Here is a 19,048-nt window from a genome sequence, read left to right as displayed (position 1 = left end):
TTTAGATTTTGCGATAACTGTGCACACAGCAGTAATACCATGCCATGCCCATTGTCTAAATCTGCTGTCATGGGAGGCAGGTAAAAATTCAGGGTTGTATGCTGGCCACCTCAGAAGTTTTATCTCCTCTTGAAGTTGTGCCTGCTTGACCACTCCCCTCCATGTTTTTAATGTCAAATTGACCCATTGGCTGGTTGTCAAAATATTGCCCAACTCAGAAGCTGTGTGACCAAGCCTAGACTGGATCGGCGTCTCCGAGAGAGACATCTCAATCGCCATCCACCTTGCACAATAAGATGGGTTAAACCAACACACCAAAGATCTCAACTGAGCAGACAAGTAGAAATCCCTTAAAGAAGGTAGAGCCAAGCCCCCTTTTTCCCTCAGCGACTGCAAAGTAGAGAACTTCATCCTTGGTCTTTCGTTGAGCCAAATGAATCTTGAGAGCTGTTTATTCCATTGCCTGAATTGCTTCACAGGAATCGGTATAGGTAAAGCAAGAAAGAGATACAGTAAGTTAGGAGGAATGCTCATTTTAATTATTTTAAAGTCCTCTTTGGAAGCCTCAACGTACGTCGCCATCTTGTTTGCAGAAAAAAAAAACAATGAATGAAGACTGACTCTGAAACCTCAAACTTGTTGGCTGATGACTTGTGACTGACATTTAATTAACCACTGATTGTGCAGCTTCATGCCACCGATGAGTCTCCTTCTGGAAAACGATGCAATCAAGATTTAAGTCATACTTTTTTTTTTTCCAGTATTATCATGTGATTGTGTTTCCCCAATGTCAAGACAAAAAGCCACACCTATCGCCATCTAGTGACCTGGAGGCAGAATGCAGATCTTTAGGCAATTATCATCTGATTCTTTTCTCTGACCGTTTGCAGAAATTAAGCAGAGGTTAGTGACAGCGGTTATCAACTTAGGGGGCTTAAAGAATATTAAAAGTGAGGTTCCTTCCTCTTTTGTAATGATAACTGTATCTTGGTATATTATCTTTATACTTCATGAAAGACGGAAATATGTAAAATTATTAACTTCTTCATCACAGAAAGTTGAATAATGTTAACTGAAAATTCAGACAATGTTGAGTTCAGATATTCATTTTGGCTTCTTTCAGTCAGTTTTCCCAGTTTATGATCTTCATTGCCTTGTTTTGGTACAGCAAGCAGCAAGACTTGGACAAACCCATCTGAAGTGTTAGATTAACATACCAGCCCGTACTACAGCTCCTATTAATCCAGTTAATTTAACTTAAACCGACTCTCCAACTAAAACAGCAATGCTTCCTGCTTGAAAGTCAAAGCAGCCAACTCATTGCCAGGGACAGATGTAGATATGGAATATGCACATTTCACGTCTCGCTTTCACCACTCGAGTTTTCCTTCTGCGTATCTTTTTTTTCTTTGTTATTGTTGCTTCTGTGAAACCTACCAAGATCCATAAAGTTAAATGTTCTGTGACTGCTCAAATCCTGCCTTTTACCGTACATTTGCGCCCGAGAGTTTGAATTTAAAATACACTGACTTCAGTCTGTTTTCTGGGCCTTTAAGAACAAATCATCTGGAGGACAAATGCAGGACAAAGGTTTCCACCAAGGCTTCTGTCGTGATGTGGACAAATCCCAGGATGAGCGTTCGCTCTGATTCATTGCCATCACTACATTCGTTCCCACATGGTCAAAAAAGCCGTTTTGGGCTTGGAGGGGCGCGGGCGTTAGAGGGCACAGAGGTGAAATTCAAAACTTTAAGGCTAAGCCACAAGGTTTGCATAAAAAACAACCCCGGACCTCAGATGGCAAATGTGAGGAAAATAACCCCCCTCATTTTCTTTTCTTTACCGCAAGCTTCCTCCAGGCGGGGGATCGCCAAGTTAAAAATTAACGTTGATTTAGAAACAACAGAAGCCTTTTGTTTCACAGGGCTCAGACTTTTTTTTTTCCTCTTTTCTTTCAACCATTGAGCCGCTTGGCTCCACGTCCTGTTATTTTTCCACGTATAAAACTTTCACAATGAAATAAAGCAGAGGGTGGACGACGGCGGGGACAGGCTCCTTGCTTGGTCTTTTGGCTGCTATCAGTCATGAACCTGTCTGACTGATGAGATGAAGCAAGAGCGGAAGACTTCCTTTCTCTGCCTCTGCTTGCATCTTTTTCCTTTCTGTTTCTCCATCTCTCTTCCTTCTTTCCTCTCTTTTTATGTTCTCTCGTTCTTTACCATAACTGTGTTTGACTCTGTCAGTCTCCTTCACTGAAACACAATAACCAAATATTTTATTTGGCATCTGAAACCTGAAAATAAGCCTTGCTGATGAATCAGAAACATTCCTGTAATCGCTATCACTCTCTTTCTCATCCTCACCACACACACACACACACACACACACACACACACGCACAGATGCTCAGTTTCCTACAGATGTTTGCTTGTGGGATTCATCCTGGACATCTGATGAAGAGGGTGCGTCTGGGACATTTCCACGTGGATGTCGGTTTTGTCTGCCGAGTGTAGCTTCGGCGTCCATATATGATATCCATATTCTGTCATCTCCTAAACCCACCTCTACCTGTGCTCATAAATAAGGATAAGCTACAGATTTAACAGGGGGAGGCAGACGGCGATGGCTTCTAGGGGTTCCTCACACCACATTTACATTGCATATCTTGAGCGACTCGGTTTCATATTTTATGATGTGGGGGGGTTTTAACCTGTGTCCACAGGATACAAAAAATGATCCCATTTTCAAGAGAAAAACTGATTTAGAGAGCAACACCGTGGTTGAATCTGATATACTGAGCCAAAAAAAATCTCCCCTAACGTCTTAATACTTTTTTGAAATTGGAGCTCCAGTGGAAAACTTAAAATTATGAGGGGGAAAAGTGGTGCTTGGCTACCTGTTAAATCCAGAATTGAATTCAAAACCCTGCTCCTCACATACAAGGTCTTAAATAATCAGGCCCCATCTTATCTTAATGACCTTGTAGTACCATATCACCCTATTAGAGCGCTTCGCTCTCGCTCTGCAGGCCTACTTGTTGTTCCTAGAGTATTTAAAAGTAGAATGGGAGGGAGAGCCTTCAGTTTTCAGGCCCCTCTTCTGTGGAACCAGCTTCCAGTTTGGATTCGGGAGACAGACACTAGAGCTGGGCGATATGGACCAAAATTCATATCTCGATATTTTTTAGCTGGATGGCGATATAAGATACAGTGGGGCAAAAAAGTATTTAGTCAGCCACCGATTGTGCAAGTTCCCCCACCTAAAATGATGACAGAGGTCAGTAATTTGCACCAGAGGTACACTTCAACTGTAAGAGACAGAATGTGAAAAAAAAATCCATGAATCCACATGGTAGGATTTGTAAAGAATTTATTCGTAAATCAGGGTGGAAAATAAGTATTTGGTCAATAACAAAAATACAACTCAATACTTTGTAACATAACCTTTGTTGGCAATAACAGAGGTCAAACGTTTACTATAGGTCTTTCCCAGGTTTGCACACACAGTAGCTGGTATTTTGGCCCATTCCTCCATGCAGATCTTCTCGAGAGCAGTGATGTTTTGGGGCTGTCGCCGAGCAACACGGACTTTCAACTCCCGCCACAGATTTTCTATGGGGTTGAGGTCTGGAGACTGGCTAGGCCACTCCAGGACTTTCAAATGCTTCTTACGGAGCCACTCCTTTGTTGCCTGGGCAGTGTGTTTCGGATCATTGTCATGTTGGAAGACCCAGCCTCGTTTCATCTTCAAAGTTCTCACTGATGGAAGGAGGTTTTGGCTCAAAATCTCACGATACATGGCCCCATTCATTCTGTCCTTAACACGGATCAGTCGTCCTGTCCCCTTGGCAGAAAAACAGCCCCATAGCATGATGTTTCCACCCCCATGCTTCACAGTAGGTATGGTGTTCTTGGGATGCAACTCAGTATTCTTCTTCCTCCAAACACGACGAGTTGAGTTTATACCAAAAAGTTCTACTTTGGTTTCATCTGACCACATGACATTCTCCCAATCCTCTGCTGTATCATCCATGTGCTCTCTGGCAAACTTCAGACGGGCCTGGACATGCACTGGCTTCAGCAGCGGAACACGTCTGGCACTGCGGGATTTGATTCCCTGCCGTTGTAGTGTGTTACTGATGGTGACCTTTGTTACTTTGGTCCCAGCTCTCTGCAGGTCATTCACCAGGTCCCCCCGTGTGGTTCTGGGATCTTTGCTCACCGTTCTCATGATCATTTTGACCCCACGGGATGAGATCTTGCGTGGAGCCCCAGATCGAGGGAGATTATCAGTGCTCTTGTATGTCTTCCATTTTCTGATGATTGCTCCCACAGTTGATTTTTTCACACCAAGCTGCTTGCCTATTGTAGATTCACTCTTCCCAGTCTGGTGCAGGTCTACAATACTTTTCCTGGTGTCCTTCGAAAGCTCTTTGGTCTTGGCCATGGCGGAGTTTGGAGTCTGACTGTTTGAGGCTGTGGACAGGTGTCTTTTATACAGATGATGAGTTCAAACAGGTGCCATTCATACAGGTAACGAGTGGGGGACAGAAAAGCTTCTTACAGAAGACGTTACAGGTCTGTGAGAGCCAGAGATTTTCCTTGTTTGAGGTGACCAAATACTTATTTTCCACCCTGATTTACGAATAAATTCTTTACAATCCTACCATGTGGATTCATGGATTTTTTTTTCACATTCTGTCTCTCACAGTTGAAGTGTACCTCTGGTGCAAATTACTGACCTCTGTCATCATTTTAGGTGGGGGAACTTGCACAATCGGTGGCTGACTAAATACTTTTTTGCCCCACTGTATATATCTCGATATTTTTTTAATCCCATAAAGTAAGAACAAAAAGAGAGTTCTTGGTCAAAGGTACTTGTCCCAGATGTCACACATGTAACTTTTATTAAGATACAACTGTAGATGTACACGAAAAAATTGTCAAAAATAAATTGTCAGCATTTATTAAATAATAATGCTCCATTTTTTTTCTTTTCATACATAACAAAAAGCTAAAAATTGTAAACTAAATGTAAAATGTAAACTAAAAAGATGCAGATCTAAAATAACAAAGGCATCTTGCTCTTTAAAAAGTGCTTACACTGAATTAAAGTTTTCTAAAGTGCTTCTTTGTGTGTATTGCTGAACAATCATCTGGTACTTTGTGCAAAAAACCAAACATGTAAACAGATTGAATGAAATTAACAAAATTACATTCTTTGGTCAGTGGGTCTTTGTGCAAATCTCCAATGACAATAACAATATAGAAAGAACACAAACAAGCAAGGCCAACAACTGTACAGCTTACAGATTTTGTGCCAGGAAAACTAATCTGTCAACATTATCAGGCTTCAACGATGCCCTGTGGCAGGTTACAATGTTTCCACTGCAACTAAAAATCCTTTCAGAAGGGGAGCTGGTAGCTGGCGCACAAAGATATTTCTTGGCCAGGAGGCTCAGTGCTGGAAAGGCAACTTCATGTTCCTTCCACCATTTGAGAGGGTCAGCATCACTCTCTACACAAACTGACAACAGGTAGCTAGAAAATTCATTTTCGATTGCTTCCCTTTTTGTGAAACCAGTGTTGGTGGCTGTGCTGTGCTGGAAGAAGCTTGCCAGTGATCTCTTTTTTTTAGCTGTGTGTCCTACTGCTGCTTCTTCTTGGTCTGCAGACTCAGGCACGGCTGGATCAGTCAGCTCAGACAAACACGTACCCTGATAGCTGAGCAGAGACTCTGCCTCCAAGATGAGTTTATGTTTTAGTGCATTAATCTTCTCACTAGGGATGTATTTCGCCCTGAACCGTGGATCCACAAAAGAAGCCATGTCCAACAGGTCACTGGTGGATGGATCTGCATATTTATTGTTGAGGTAATCCACAATGCGGGTCTTGATGGATTTACACAGCTCACTATCCTCCTCTCCAGGTGCCAGGAGACTAGTGTTAAACAGGTGTAGCACAGGTCTGACATAGGACAGGGTCACATACTTCTCTCCTGAAAGTGCATCAGTGAAGTCCTGACAGGGTTTGAGAGCTTTCTGAACTGCTTCCAGGACCTCTATGTCCTGCCAAGTAGGGACTAGAGGTCTGGTTTTCATGTCGACAGAGAGGACTTTAGAAAGTGCTCTTTCCTGCTCCAGAACTCTCTCTATCATGAGAAGCCTTGATCCCCAGCGAGTTGTTGCCTCTGTGAGTAGCTGGTGACTTGGAAGACCCAGCTGTATTTGCACTTCAGCCAGCTCTCTTCTCTTCCTCCAGCTGTAGGAGAAGCTGCTGACGACTTTCTTACACAGAGAAATAGCCCGGGTAATGCGGGCATCATCCATAGCATGTCCTGTGACACACAAAATACAAACTTTTAAAATCACTTTAATTGTTATGTTAAGATGCAAATCACTCAAAGGCAAATTAACATCCATCTCAGTTGTATAGAATGTGATGCATAAGACTTAACAATATTTGCAAAATGTGTCGTGTATTGTATAACCTAGAAATGGTTCTAGTTAAACTATCTTGGTAAAATCACCAGATCACCAAATGATTAGAACATGTTTTTTTTCGTTTTTTTTACACCTTTTAATCTCACTATGTATTTAAAAATGTATCCCTGTCTTGTCTCAGCTGTGGTCCTCATTGAGTGTCACAACTCAATCTAATACAAAGACAAATACACCCCAATACGTTTATTGGATTTAATAGGGATAGTTTATTTATTTGTTCAAATAACTTTCGATTGCTAAGTGATAGATGTATATGCTGGCTATGACTTATAAAAATATTTGTCTTGTGGTCCATAGGCATGTTTAGCTCTACAAGAGACTCTATACACTTTTCATTTATTAGCGTTTTTTTTTCCAAATCAAAAAATTCAGTATTGCACTTACCAATGGCCAGATGAAGCCTGTGACCAAAACACTGGATCCTCGACCACTTGTTCAGTTGAACCGCCTTGATAATATTAGCCCCGTTTTCAGTTGTTATAGCAACCAGTCCCGTCGGGTTGAGCTTCCAGGTTTTGAGCACATCCTGCAGGGCTTCAGCTATATGCTCTCCGGTGTGGTCTTGAGGAAAGTAGCTGGTCTGGAGACAGGCAGTTTTCAGTTCCCAGTCTTCCATGAAATGTATAGTCACACTCATATATGGCTCGCATGTCCTGCTGGACCACATGTCGGTTGTCAGTGCGAAGTGAGACACTTTGGTGAGCTGGGCAGCGAGACTCTGTCTAACATCAGTATACATTTTTGGCAGCTTTTCTCTGGTGAAGTATTTCCGGCTAGGTAACTGGTATCTTCGGTCAAGAGTTTTTAGCAGCTGTACAAAGCCCTCTTGTTCCACAGTTGAGATGGGGACCATGTCTTTAGCAATATGATAGGCCACTGCTTTAGTAATTTCCCCCCACTTCTCACTTTTTGTATCATATGGCACAGCACGAGTATATGAGTGTTGTAAGGTGGTCTGTTTCACGGCAGGAACCTCGGAAGACTTTGCGGTCTGGGCTACAGCACGCAATTTCACACACTCTTCATACTGCACTTTATGGCGCAGTTGTAAATGGTGGTAAAGATTAGTGGTGCTCGAACCTTTCGTTGCGACGCTTTTTCGACATTCTCTACAGAATACATTATTCTGCTGCTCATCTGACACTTTGAACCCGAACCATCTCCAAATAATTGAGCCATTGGTTTTCTTTTTTCCGACGAGCTCCTCTTCGCTAGCTCCTGTGTCCATCTTGTTGCCAACTGGAGGTTTAGCGATGGGGGAGGGGGTTTGTGTTCAGTGAGGGTGAGAGGCGGGGCAAACAAACCCAGACGAGAGAGAGGCAAAATAGCGGCTCCACAAGTGTAATTATAACGCAACATAGACTATATCGATATAAACGATATTGTCACAGCTTATGTCTTGTATAAAAATATATCGATATTTTTAAAAAAATCGATATATCGCCCAGCACTAACAGACACTATCTCTACTTTCAAGATTAGGCTTAAAACTTTCCTTTTTGCTAAAGCATATAGTTAGGGCTGGACCAGGTGACCCTGAATCCTCCCTTAGTTATGCTGCAATAGACGTAGGCTGCCGGGGGATTCCCATGATGCATTGAGTTTTTCCTTTCCAGTCACCTTTCTCACTCACTATGTGTTAACAGACCTCTCTGCATTGAATCATATCTGTTATTAACCTCTGTCTCTCTTCCACAGCATGTCTTTATCCTGTCTTCCTTCTCTCACCCCAACCGGTCGCAGCAGATGGCCGCCCCTCCCTGAGCCTGGTTCTGCTGGAGGTTTCTTCCTGTTAAAAGGGAGTTTTTCCTTCCCACTGTCGCCAAAGTGCTTGCTCATAGGGGGTCATATGATTGTTGGGTTTTTCTCTGTATCTATGAAGCGCCTTGAGGCGACTTTTGTTGTGATTTGGCGCTATATAAATAAAATTGAATTGAATTGAAATTGAATTGGTGCAAACGGTGCATGATAGCAAACCTTTTCTGCCCTTTGCATGATTCAGTTTTGTCTTCCCTGGCTCCTTAGCTGATAAATAAGCTGTTCACCACATTGGTAAGGCTTTTCTTTACCTGCTGCCTGGAAAACAAGGATAATAAAACCAAAACATTGAGCTGAAAGATGCTAAAGTGGTGTGAAGAGTGGGGTAATTCTCTGTAGGCCTGTCAGCTTTCAGGTTTTGGGGGAAAATGCGAGTGATAACTCCCAACAGAAATATTTACTTCATGCTCTGATATCCATTAAAATTGGCTTTAAATAATTTCTTGATTAACAGAAATGTAACTATATTCAGATTTTTTTAATAATCTGGCAATGGGGTTATAACAGTTTAATAAAGCATTCACTAAGGATTTATTAACCTTTTATAAAATCTCCTAGGTATGCTTTATCAACCTTCACACTGTGTTCAGACTCCTGAATACAGCTGCTGGTGCATTTTTGGAAAACCTCAAATATTTGCCCATAAAAGCCAATGAGAGAAGAAGGAGTACAACTGATCTTTGGGATCAAGTTACAGCAGCATATTTTAAGAACTTACCAGGAGGTCCTATAATTTTACTTACTGGTTCTCAAAGCCTCCCCCTGTCTTTGTTCTATCTTTTTATGAAGGTGCCGATCACGACTGCAAAAAAAGTCTTTAATTTCTGCTACTGTATGAAGTCTTTTTTTGTGTGGCAAAGCTGGAATATCTAAAACCACTGTGTGCATACAGGATATAGGGGTTGAGATTTCATGTATCATAGTAAGCTGTTGCCTTGGTTTGCTCATTTTAATGTGTTAAGTGGAAAACCTGTGATTTTCCTGTTTAGTTTAAATCAGAACACACTCTGCTGTAGTTTTTGTGCACAAATTTCTGTTTTCAACACTTGGAAGATTCTGTTTTGTGTCAAATCACATTTTATCCTAACTTTAAAAGGTAATGAAAATTGTTTTGGTGTTAGAGATAAAATCTGTTATATTTGTAGCTATTGTTAAGTTTTTTAATTGATGACAGCTAAACATCAAACGGACACTCGTGATTTTATTTGCATTCTAGCAGTTGTGTCCTTTTTACCACATCGAAGAGCTGGCAGAGTATACTATGTTACCTGGTAACACTTGTGTTTATTTTTTTAATTAATCTTATGTTTAGTGTTTTTATCATATTTGACCATTTTAGACTGAACCACACTCGTTACACATGTTAGTCTTTAATGCTTCGGATGGAATTTTCCATTCCTTCAAGCCTTCGTCTCGTGACGGGACAGACAGTGGGGTAAATTATGAAATGACACATTAAGCTAAGTCCCTCTTCACTCTCCCACAGTAATATGAGGTAGCAATATCAAATGTCTTAATTAAAGGTGTTTGGCAGAAAGCGGCAGGTTGACCTCACTTGTAAACACACACTTGACGCACAGGAAAACTGAGTGACTGACAGGAAGTGTGAAAGAAAAGAAAGAGGACGGGGGGAGAATGGAGGGAGGGAAAGTCTGCTGTGGTTTTACTGCCCCATCACACTGCATTTGGAGTATTTAGTATCAAAGGTTCAGGACGGGGTCATGTGATCATTAATGGCAACCTGAGAGAGACGGAGAGAGAAACAGAGGGAGCAGCATTGTGAAGTTGAAGTCTGATTACGAGTTTGGTTGGAACGAAAATGTCTCTCAGCTGAAGTCAGTTCTGGCTTAAGGATTAGATTATGTGTTCAGGCTCCTTTACATACTATTACATCTACGACAACAGCAACACTGGCTAATTAGTGTCAGTGAAAGTGCAGAACAGTAACTACAAAAAGAAAGTTACAGATGCAGAAGGCAACAAACAGCCCTACAGTGATATCACCTTAAATACTGTCACTCTGCTGCAGATTCAGAAAGTATTTTCTGAATGAAAGAAGAGTTGCAGTTGGTGTAGCAGTCAAACAAAGCAGCAGAGTCGCAGAAAAGGTTTTTGAAAGATGCTAAAGAGTTGAGTAGCAAGTCTTTATGTGATAAGCAAGTACCTACTTCAAATGGTACCATCTCAGATGTGTATTGTTGGTGGTTTTGAACCGTGGCTGCTCCAGTCTGCATGACAAGTATATTTTGGCACTTTGAGTGCTCAGGTAGAGTACAAAATCAAGTAGACCAGCGGTCCCCAACCCCAATCTTCCAAATTCAAATAAAGCAAGAACTAATGCTCTATTATGCCACAATAACAAAGGGTCAATCCTTGAGCTTTAACTACAGAAAATATGGAAACCTTTAATATTACCCATTAGCTGTGAATTGTAAGTAATATAATTCAAATAGTTTATAAAAATGAACATACATAGCAGTTAAAGGCAGTGTCTAAAGAGAGACAGACAGACAACAGGAACAGGAAGTCTGGAAAATCACATCAGACTTTGTGCACGTGGAGATGAACAAACTCCCCCAAAAGCTCAAAACGCTGCCAGACTTACAGTTGTTCATCCCATCTTAATATAACAGCAACTTAAATGATGTCTCTGTGGAGAGGTTCAATTGGAGTAGTCCCAGCAGGAATGTGGCTATTAAAAGTATTAAGTTACTTTTTTCCCAGCCAACAGTGGAGCTCAACAATAAAGATGACAGATGTAATGTTAGACATTTTCATGCACTGTGGCATGCTCTCCCTAAAGGAACAGCTTGTTGTTTGGTAAAAAATACACTTATTAGCTCACTTGTCCAGATTTAAAAGCTGTGCAACGAGCAGTAATTCTTTTTGACCAGCGTGTTTGTGTCGTCGATAGCTCTTCTGATTCAGATCCAGTGAATGGTGCGGTCCTGACACCATATTGCAAATGAAATGTTAGCAAACAATATATGTGAATTTTACATTTAATCAACTTGGCAAAGTTGGTCCCAAAGGTGTTGCTGACTTTCCAAGTTGTTCAGATTTGTGGTGGCGTTTACATTCATTTGCCCCTTTTGGAAATAATTTTTCTAATTATTCTACCACAACATTAAATGTGGAGTGCTTCTACTAAAACATAGCTCCCAGAAAAACTGAGAGCTTATCAGAAACACATTTTGCAACACTTATTTTTGTGTGTATTTCCATCCAATCGATCCGTTTTCACAACCTCTTATCTAATTCTGGGTTTTACAAGGTGGTAGAAGCCTGTCTCACCTAACACAGGGCAGAAGGTGGGGTACACTCTGGACAGGTTGCCAGTGTATCACAGCTCTATGTATGTTTATGGGGGAAATTCATAAAGCCCCAGAATATGTGCCAGGTTGTTGCTCAGTCGTTAGAGAAGAAAGCCGAGCTGGCTGTTTGCCCCTCTTCCTTTCTGGTGAGATAGTTCAGAATGAATGAGGGCCTGTGGGGTTAAAGAGTAAATCCAGCAATATGTACTGTATATATTTGAGTATGTTTTCAATGGAAAGGGTCATGAGAATAGATTCCAGTTTCGATTTATTTATAGTGCTTCAATCGTCATACTATAATGCCATGCATGGCTCTATGTTCATTCCCAAACTCCCCTTTGGGCCGGTGTCCTGCAGGTTTTAGATGTGTCCTTGATCCAACACAGCTGATTTAAATGGCTAAATTACCTCCTCAACATGTCTTGAAGTTCTCCAGAGGCCTGGGAATGAACTAATCATTTGATTCAGGTGTGTTGACCCAGGGTAATATCTAAAACCTGCAGGACTACAGCTCTTGAGGACTGGAGTTCCCCACCCCTGCCTTAGACAATGTGCTAAATGAAACTCGAAACATGTATGTGATAATTGATTAAAATATTTACTTAAGATAAAAAGATCAAGGCAGGTCGTGAAGCTACACAGTTTTTACCCACGTGAACGTGGACGTTGCATGGACTTGACGAGCACATCTTAACAGTGACTAGAGGGTTTAAGTTTTAAGCAAGTAGCTAAGTTTTTATTTCCTGTCTGGTAAACCTATACTATTCTACACAATTAGCTAAGGGTGAAAGTCACAGAAGATACCAGAGAGACATTTGTATGCTACACCCAAAGAACCGTGGCCGTTTATTCCTGTGAGGCAAAGTATTTCCTTACCTTTTCATTCAATTCCCTCTTTATTTCCATGTTTAGAATTAAAAGCCCCTATAATTGATACTAATGTGTCAATTAATCTACAGGTAGATCAATGATATGTAAAAATCAACAACAATAGCTGCCAATGATATGAGAAGTCCCCCATACAGGATTGGGTCATTGCTGTTCTGTCTTTTCTTTAAAAGATGTCTTGTTATTGCATCGTTTTTACTTATTCTTTCAAATTCTCAGCTTTGATGCAGGCCTGGACAGGGGATTCTTTCTGTACGGTATTTGCAGCACTAAAAGCCATTTTATGGCCATTTTAATTTAGCATGAAACAATCAGTAACTATTGTAAGCAGCTACGGTGTTTTATATATTGATTTCCTCCTAAGGTGTGTTGCTATTCCTGTTTGGAAACAAGTATCAAAAATGTCTAGTTTTATTTTGTTGTATTTATCCGCGACACCTTAAAGGCCGGTCCGTGAAAATATTGTTGGGCATAAACCGGTCTGTGGCGCAAAAAAGGTTGGAGACCGCTGTGTTAGAGGGCAAGTGAACATTTCGTCCTCAAAGTTGATTTGATAGAAGCAGAAAAATGGACAAATGTAAGGATTTTAGTGAGTCTGACCAACGCTGGTTCTGATAGAAAGTTGTCAAAATGCAGTTTTTGAGTACAGGGCTGCATAGCCACAGATCACTCAGTGGATGTTACTTTGACATGTATTGCCTACCCAAGCATTGTTGCAGATTGTGTGCACTCTATCTTCGAACTAGTATGCCCTGATGGCTGTATCCTCCTTCAGCAGAAAGTGTTCAGGAACGCTTTGAGGAGCACAGCAACAAGTTTGAGGTGTTGACATGGCCTCCAACGTCTCCATATCGCAATCTAATCGAGCAAACAAGCCCGATCCATGGAGGCCACCCCTCGTAACTTACAGGATTCGAAGGATCTATTGGAAAAATCTTAGTACCAGATACCACAGCACACCTTCTGGGGTCCATGGGTCTACGGGTCCACTAGAGGGTGACCAACACAACACAGCATTACCAAAATATTTTAACTAGTAGTGTAACAAGTTACTTTCTTCAGAGTAAGTAATGCACCACAGCTCTTTTTTGGTGTAAACGCCTCAACAATGAATACAGTTGTAGTCGGAGAAACAATAGACTGTGGCTCATATTGTTTCAAGCCGAGGTATTTGTTTTAACGATAGGACATGTAAAGCTATTGTGTCCCTGCTATCTGTGTTCTGTGCCTCCTCCTATCTTTCACTCATCAGCTCTCTAAGACAGGAAGCAATTCACTAACTCCTCTCATCACCACTCCAGTTGTTCCTGTCTCCAGCACTTTGGCAAGCCATTTTGATAAATACCATGACAATTCATATACAGTGGGCCTGCCATACTATATTAACCTCAATATGATGGAGTGTGTGTATACCGAGCGCAAATCTAAGCCCCCTGACTGAGTACGGTGCAGTATCCTCTTAAACTGTTTCAAAAAGCAAGCATTCCCTCATGGATTCATGAAAGGAGCCCATTTATAGACATGAAAAAAAGGCCTGTTTCAACAGACTTTAAGTGCAGCGGCCAAGGAAAACAATATGCCTGGCCAGAAAAACTGAAGTCTGTAATGCACCGACTTAATTCCATTCTCTCGCATGAAAAGAGAATAAAAAGTTGAGCGCTGGCTGGAAAACTCGCTGCGTCCGAATTGTGTGCGACTGACAGAGGCACTGACATACAAAGTATCACTCGGCACGAAAATCAACTTGAGGCTAAATCACACCACAGGCTGCCTCAGTGGGGCCAGAGTATGTCACAGTGATATGACAAGTGATTTATGGACAGCAGGCCCAAAATGCTGAAAACAGGACAAAGAGAAAATGCGAGAGGGGGGGGCAGAGAGCCATAAGCAGACTGGGAAAGAAAGAAAAAGTATACAAAGATAGAGTATTACAGTGAGTGGGGGAGAGAGGAAGATTGAGAGCTCTTGGTGCCAGTCGTCAGGTCCGTTTGGTCCATTAATGTGGAGAGTAACTGCCTCACTGACTGAGAGATGATGGGAAAATGGCCCCTTTCGGTAGGGTAGCCCTCGAAGTGATGTATAGAAGCGTGGATAGAGTGCAGCATTCCCTCTTTCTCAGCTCATCAGTTGCATAAACATCGCGGGGTCTTTGGGTAAAGACAGCACAATTTCGCAATACCGAGCCAAAGCAAACACAACAAAGTGGATGAACTGTTTTAGCCCGATAACTTTACATTTGTCTGTTAAAACTGCTGCTGCTTCAGTCCGTTTGCCCAGGATGAAAATGTCACTGCACCAATGTAAAGTTAATATAGGCTGTTGTTTCTGCCCTTGTGGATAAAACTAATGCACACTTTTGTTAGAACATGACAAGTGACCTCAAACATGTTAGTCAGCTCTCTAACCGCTGCACCATATGAGTGAGAAAGCTATACTAAACAGCAGCCTTACCCTAGCTATTGATCAAACAGGAAAAACTAAACAAAACCTCCATTTACTTCTTAAGTGGCTGAACACAGTACGTGTGTACATGCATGACTTGCTGTCTCCAAAATAAGAAAGTAGTAGAACTAAATAATATAGAGCTAGCATCCGTCATTTGTGGTCACAACCTGTGGGTCGTGACATCATGGAGACAAGTGGTGGAAACTGGGTTCCACCAAATGTTGTCTGGGCTCAGCTTTTGTGATAGGGCAAGGAGCGTGGCTGTTCAGGACTCACTCTAGAGCCACTGGTTCTCTACAAGAAGCCAGTTGAGGAGGTTTTCTGCTTTTCTGCTTTTCTGAACTGCTTTTCATAAACTTGCTAGTGAAATGAGACTAGAAAAAACTTGGAAAGGTGTGGCACAAACCGGAAACTGAAAACATTCACCTTTAAAGTAAAAGACTAACATATTTCAAAAGGTGGAATTTATACTCAAAAGGCCAATTGCCCAATCTTCATTGCACTCTTTACTGTTTCACTGTCGCTTAGTGAGTAGTTGCTATCTTCCATGCAAAATTTGAACAGCAATCGGCTAGCAACCAGGGCAATTGCATGGGTTTTTGTTTGTTTGTTTTTTGGTTTAGGACTATATATCTCTTTGCAACTCTCCCGACTCTCTTACAGCAACCTTCAGCAACTACTCAACAACCAGTCGGGGGTGCACATTTTTCCTTAACAACTGGTGCTTACAAGGAGGTCACAGGCTGGTCTCAATTGGGGCTTAGCAATCAATTGCACAGCAGCTGCTCGTGATCTGTGAGGGAATACTCATTTTCCCCTAGCAACCAGTGGTTGCCAGGTGCTTGCCATTTTGTCCTCCACCATAGTCTCTAAACTTGAGTATGGTGTTACACATTTAAGACCTGAGTAGAATGTTTCATCATGGTATGATTATGTCTAAGTATGTGAAAAAAGTAAAAGGGTTTTTATCTACTGTGGCCTTAAGCACTGGACACCAGTGTCTCCAAAGATAAATTTCAGCCATTAACTAATTCCTATATTTTCTTCCTCTGGGATGCTGTGTAAAGACCTCTTAACTGATGATTGCTGAACAAGCAGTAGCACACTTCCAATATCCTGGGTTGTTCATCATCTTACTGCAAAGAAAGAGCACACTGCCTCTAAACGAACACTTATTTAACATCCAGAGCCAGTTTAGAAGTTAAACAGCACGGGGTGAATCCAAAATAATCACAGTGCATCACAAAGGAAATGTATGTGGTTGTCCTCACTTCCAGTGCATTCAGAGGGGAAACATATAAAGTACAGCCAAATATCTCAAATGAAAACTGGTGCCTAACTAGGGTAGACAAAACAACCTGCAACTTGAGTTTCTACTGCCACAGTAACTTGAGATTGAGTCTTACCATTAATGTGATGTCAAATAAACAGCTAGAGCTGCGTGGACTTGATTTAATGTAATTGTTTTAACAGGAAATTGATATATATGTAGTTTGGATTTTGCATGTCAAACAATTTTGGGTTGTCTTTAAAATCCATTGAATCAACATGATCACATGAATGCAAAAAAACTATATTTTGTTCTATATTTTTGCTTTTTAACTTCTTTGTTCAGATTTTCACTTGTTTCATGTTTTACGTTTCAACCACAAATCATTTGCATCACTTAATTACTAAACTGAAAACAGGAATATTTGATAGAAAGTAAACTTTATCTGACTTACACTTTTATTATTGAACTCGTTATAGGTGTTTTTCAGATTTTAACTTAACATTACAAATTGTACATACCCCATTCACTAAATAAGTATGCTTATGGTTGATTGTACCACCATTTGGGAAACACTAAATAATCTAAATTTAACTTAAAGCGTTTTTGGACTAATTATTAATTAAACAAAATTTAAAATACTCAAAAAGCATGCTTTATTCACCTGTGTGTATATTTTATTTCCACTTTTACTTCAATGATTATGCATCTTTATTTATTTTTTTCCTCTCTGTCTATGCAAAGGATGTAAAAAAATATATATCACAAACCAAATTTTGTGATAAGGCATTACTGGCTTTCACAGTGTGTAAGCTCCATCAGGATTAACCATCCCTATCTTTGTTACTGACAAAAGAACAGTTTAATATGAAGGTGGAGCCAGATTGAGATCAGCTTGATGGTACCAAACATCCCTACTGACACAGAGAGAGATGCAATCATGGCTGTTTTGTTTTGTTTTTTTATACAGCTGGTGCAGAAGTCTAAGATGTGAATAATAGGTCCAATTTGAGATTGTTGTGAATTTTTCAAATAACTGACAAACACATCTTGGATGATTGTTCTCAGACAGGGGCCTCTGAGGAGGAATTGCCAAAACAACTCCCTTCTAGAAAATTGCAGTCCTGACAACACTCAAGAAGAGTGAACATCATTTTCTAATGAGCGGTCTTCTCAGGGGAGACATTGAGTTTCGTCTGTCACGCAGTCACAGACTGAGATTAGATTTAGATAAAGTTTGTAAGGTCTGGGACTCCTTATGACATGTCTTCTTAGTGAGAGCGAGTGAATCCCAGAGACTCCTCACTGGGAATCTGCTGTTGGACGGCACATTGGACTCATTTTTCAAAACTGCATGTTGGTCTGTCTGCGAGTTTTCAAGCCTTTTTGTGCCTGTCTTTCTTTGGTTTGGAGCTCAGCACCTAGCTTAAGATCTGCTTTCTCACTTTCCTTTTGTGCAAAGGGATTTCCCCAACTCCTTATTCTGAACCATAATGAAACTTAATTTCCTCTTTAAAATCAATCCATCTTCCTCCAGCACAGGACATTTATCACCGGATCAAACAGGAAGACACAATGAGAACTTTGAGCTTTGTTAAAAAAGAGAAAAACAACCCGCAAAAGTATTTTTTTTTCTAATTGGGTCGCTTGAGGGAAAGCGTGTCAGAGCTTAAATCCATCACGCTGATTGCTGGCCTTGTCTGCGTGGAGCCACATGGCGGTGGTGCTGCATGGGGTGTGTTGGGGTTCTTGTGGTTTTGGATTCTGCACATGCTAGTTGGATCTCAGGAGGGAAGCCCTTGCGCAGCCGAGAGCTGCTCATTACTTTGGTTAGTCATCAGGCCCATTGTCTCCAGTGGGATGATGAATGAGCCTGTCTGCATGTGTAGTTCTGACAGACCCGTGGCACAGGGTTAAGCTGACACTGATCGTGGGGCGCAGGTTGAACAAGAAGCTACCACAGTTCAGAGAACCTGTGATGGGAGGACTTTCTGGGAATTCAAGCATAACTTTTAGTCAGTATAATGGACTCTTTTCTGGCAGCAGAGGTTGTTTGACTGCTTAACATCGAACTGCTCATTGGTTATCTGTGAATGAGCAGTTTGGTATTTTGATAAATGTTGAAAAAACCCATTACCCTTTACTTTATATTTACTTTATCACATTACTACTAAAAAAAACTGCCAAAACAGGTCTAGATTATGTAATATGATTTGTGTAATATTCTGTAAGTGTTAGCTCATCTGGCAAAATTGCCAGATTACTTGTATAATCACAGTCCACATTGTACAAAGCCATCATTTTCCTTTAAGGTAGGCGAAGTTTGAATGAAAAATGGCCTAAATTAGTGGTAAGAACTATTTGCTAGCTTATCTAATAAACCTGGTAAGCTAAATACAGCTGTTTTGTAAATATATACCAGCAGAAGTGGTTTAAACTGGCAAAACTAGGCCACTTGCACTAGGTAGCTATTTTGGTTTAGCAACTCAAATTAAACTGGATGGCAATTTTGGTTCACTAGTGACGTCTTATAGTATTTTTAATACAGCTGAGCTAAAAAAGAAAATATGTAATGACACACATTTGTTATGCATAGCACCCGCATCACTAATTCAGCATAACTCAATTTCAGATAGATAGATAGATAGATAGATAGATAGATAGATAGATAGATAGATAGATAGATAGATAGATAGATAGATAGATAGATAGATAGATAGATAGATAGATAGATAGATAGATAGATAGATAGATAGATAGATAGATAGATAGATAGATAGATAGATCGATCGGTTTGGAGCTATACATAAC

The 19,048-nt window shown here is 40.8% G+C and overlaps 1 protein-coding gene across 1 annotated transcript; it reads right to left on the bottom strand.

Annotated features, from left to right (window-relative positions):
• Positions 1–4,840: 4,840 nt before the first annotated feature.
• LOC308391163 (E3 SUMO-protein ligase ZBED1) lies at positions 4,841–7,844 on the bottom strand. The gene is made up of 2 exons (XM_080873631.1): positions 6,887–7,844; positions 4,841–6,336 (listed from the first exon to the last, which is right to left on the bottom strand). The coding sequence occupies exons 1-2, from the start codon at positions 7,728–7,730 to the stop codon at positions 5,306–5,308; spliced, it is 1,875 nt and encodes a 624-aa protein (XP_080729757.1). The 5' UTR covers positions 7,731–7,844; the 3' UTR covers positions 4,841–5,305.
• Positions 7,845–19,048: the final 11,204 nt, after the last annotated feature.

The sequence above is a fragment of the Rhamphochromis sp. 'chilingali' genome (assembly GCF_963969265.1).
Source record: "Rhamphochromis sp. 'chilingali' genome assembly, chromosome: 22".
Classification (NCBI taxonomy): Eukaryota; Metazoa; Chordata; class Actinopteri; order Cichliformes; family Cichlidae; genus Rhamphochromis; species Rhamphochromis sp. 'chilingali'.
Note: the sequence above shows the minus strand (reverse complement) of the source record. Positions and strands in the feature narration are given on the sequence as shown.

Coding starts and splice junctions, on each gene's coding strand:
- LOC308391163 (XM_080873631.1), bottom strand. CDS start 7,730: ATGGACACAGGAGCTAGCGAAGAGGAGCTCGTCGGAAAAAAGAAAACC. Junction 6,337..6,886: donor CAGGCTTCATCTGGCCATTG/GTAAGTGCAATA, acceptor TGTGTGTCACAG/GACATGCTATGGATGATGCC.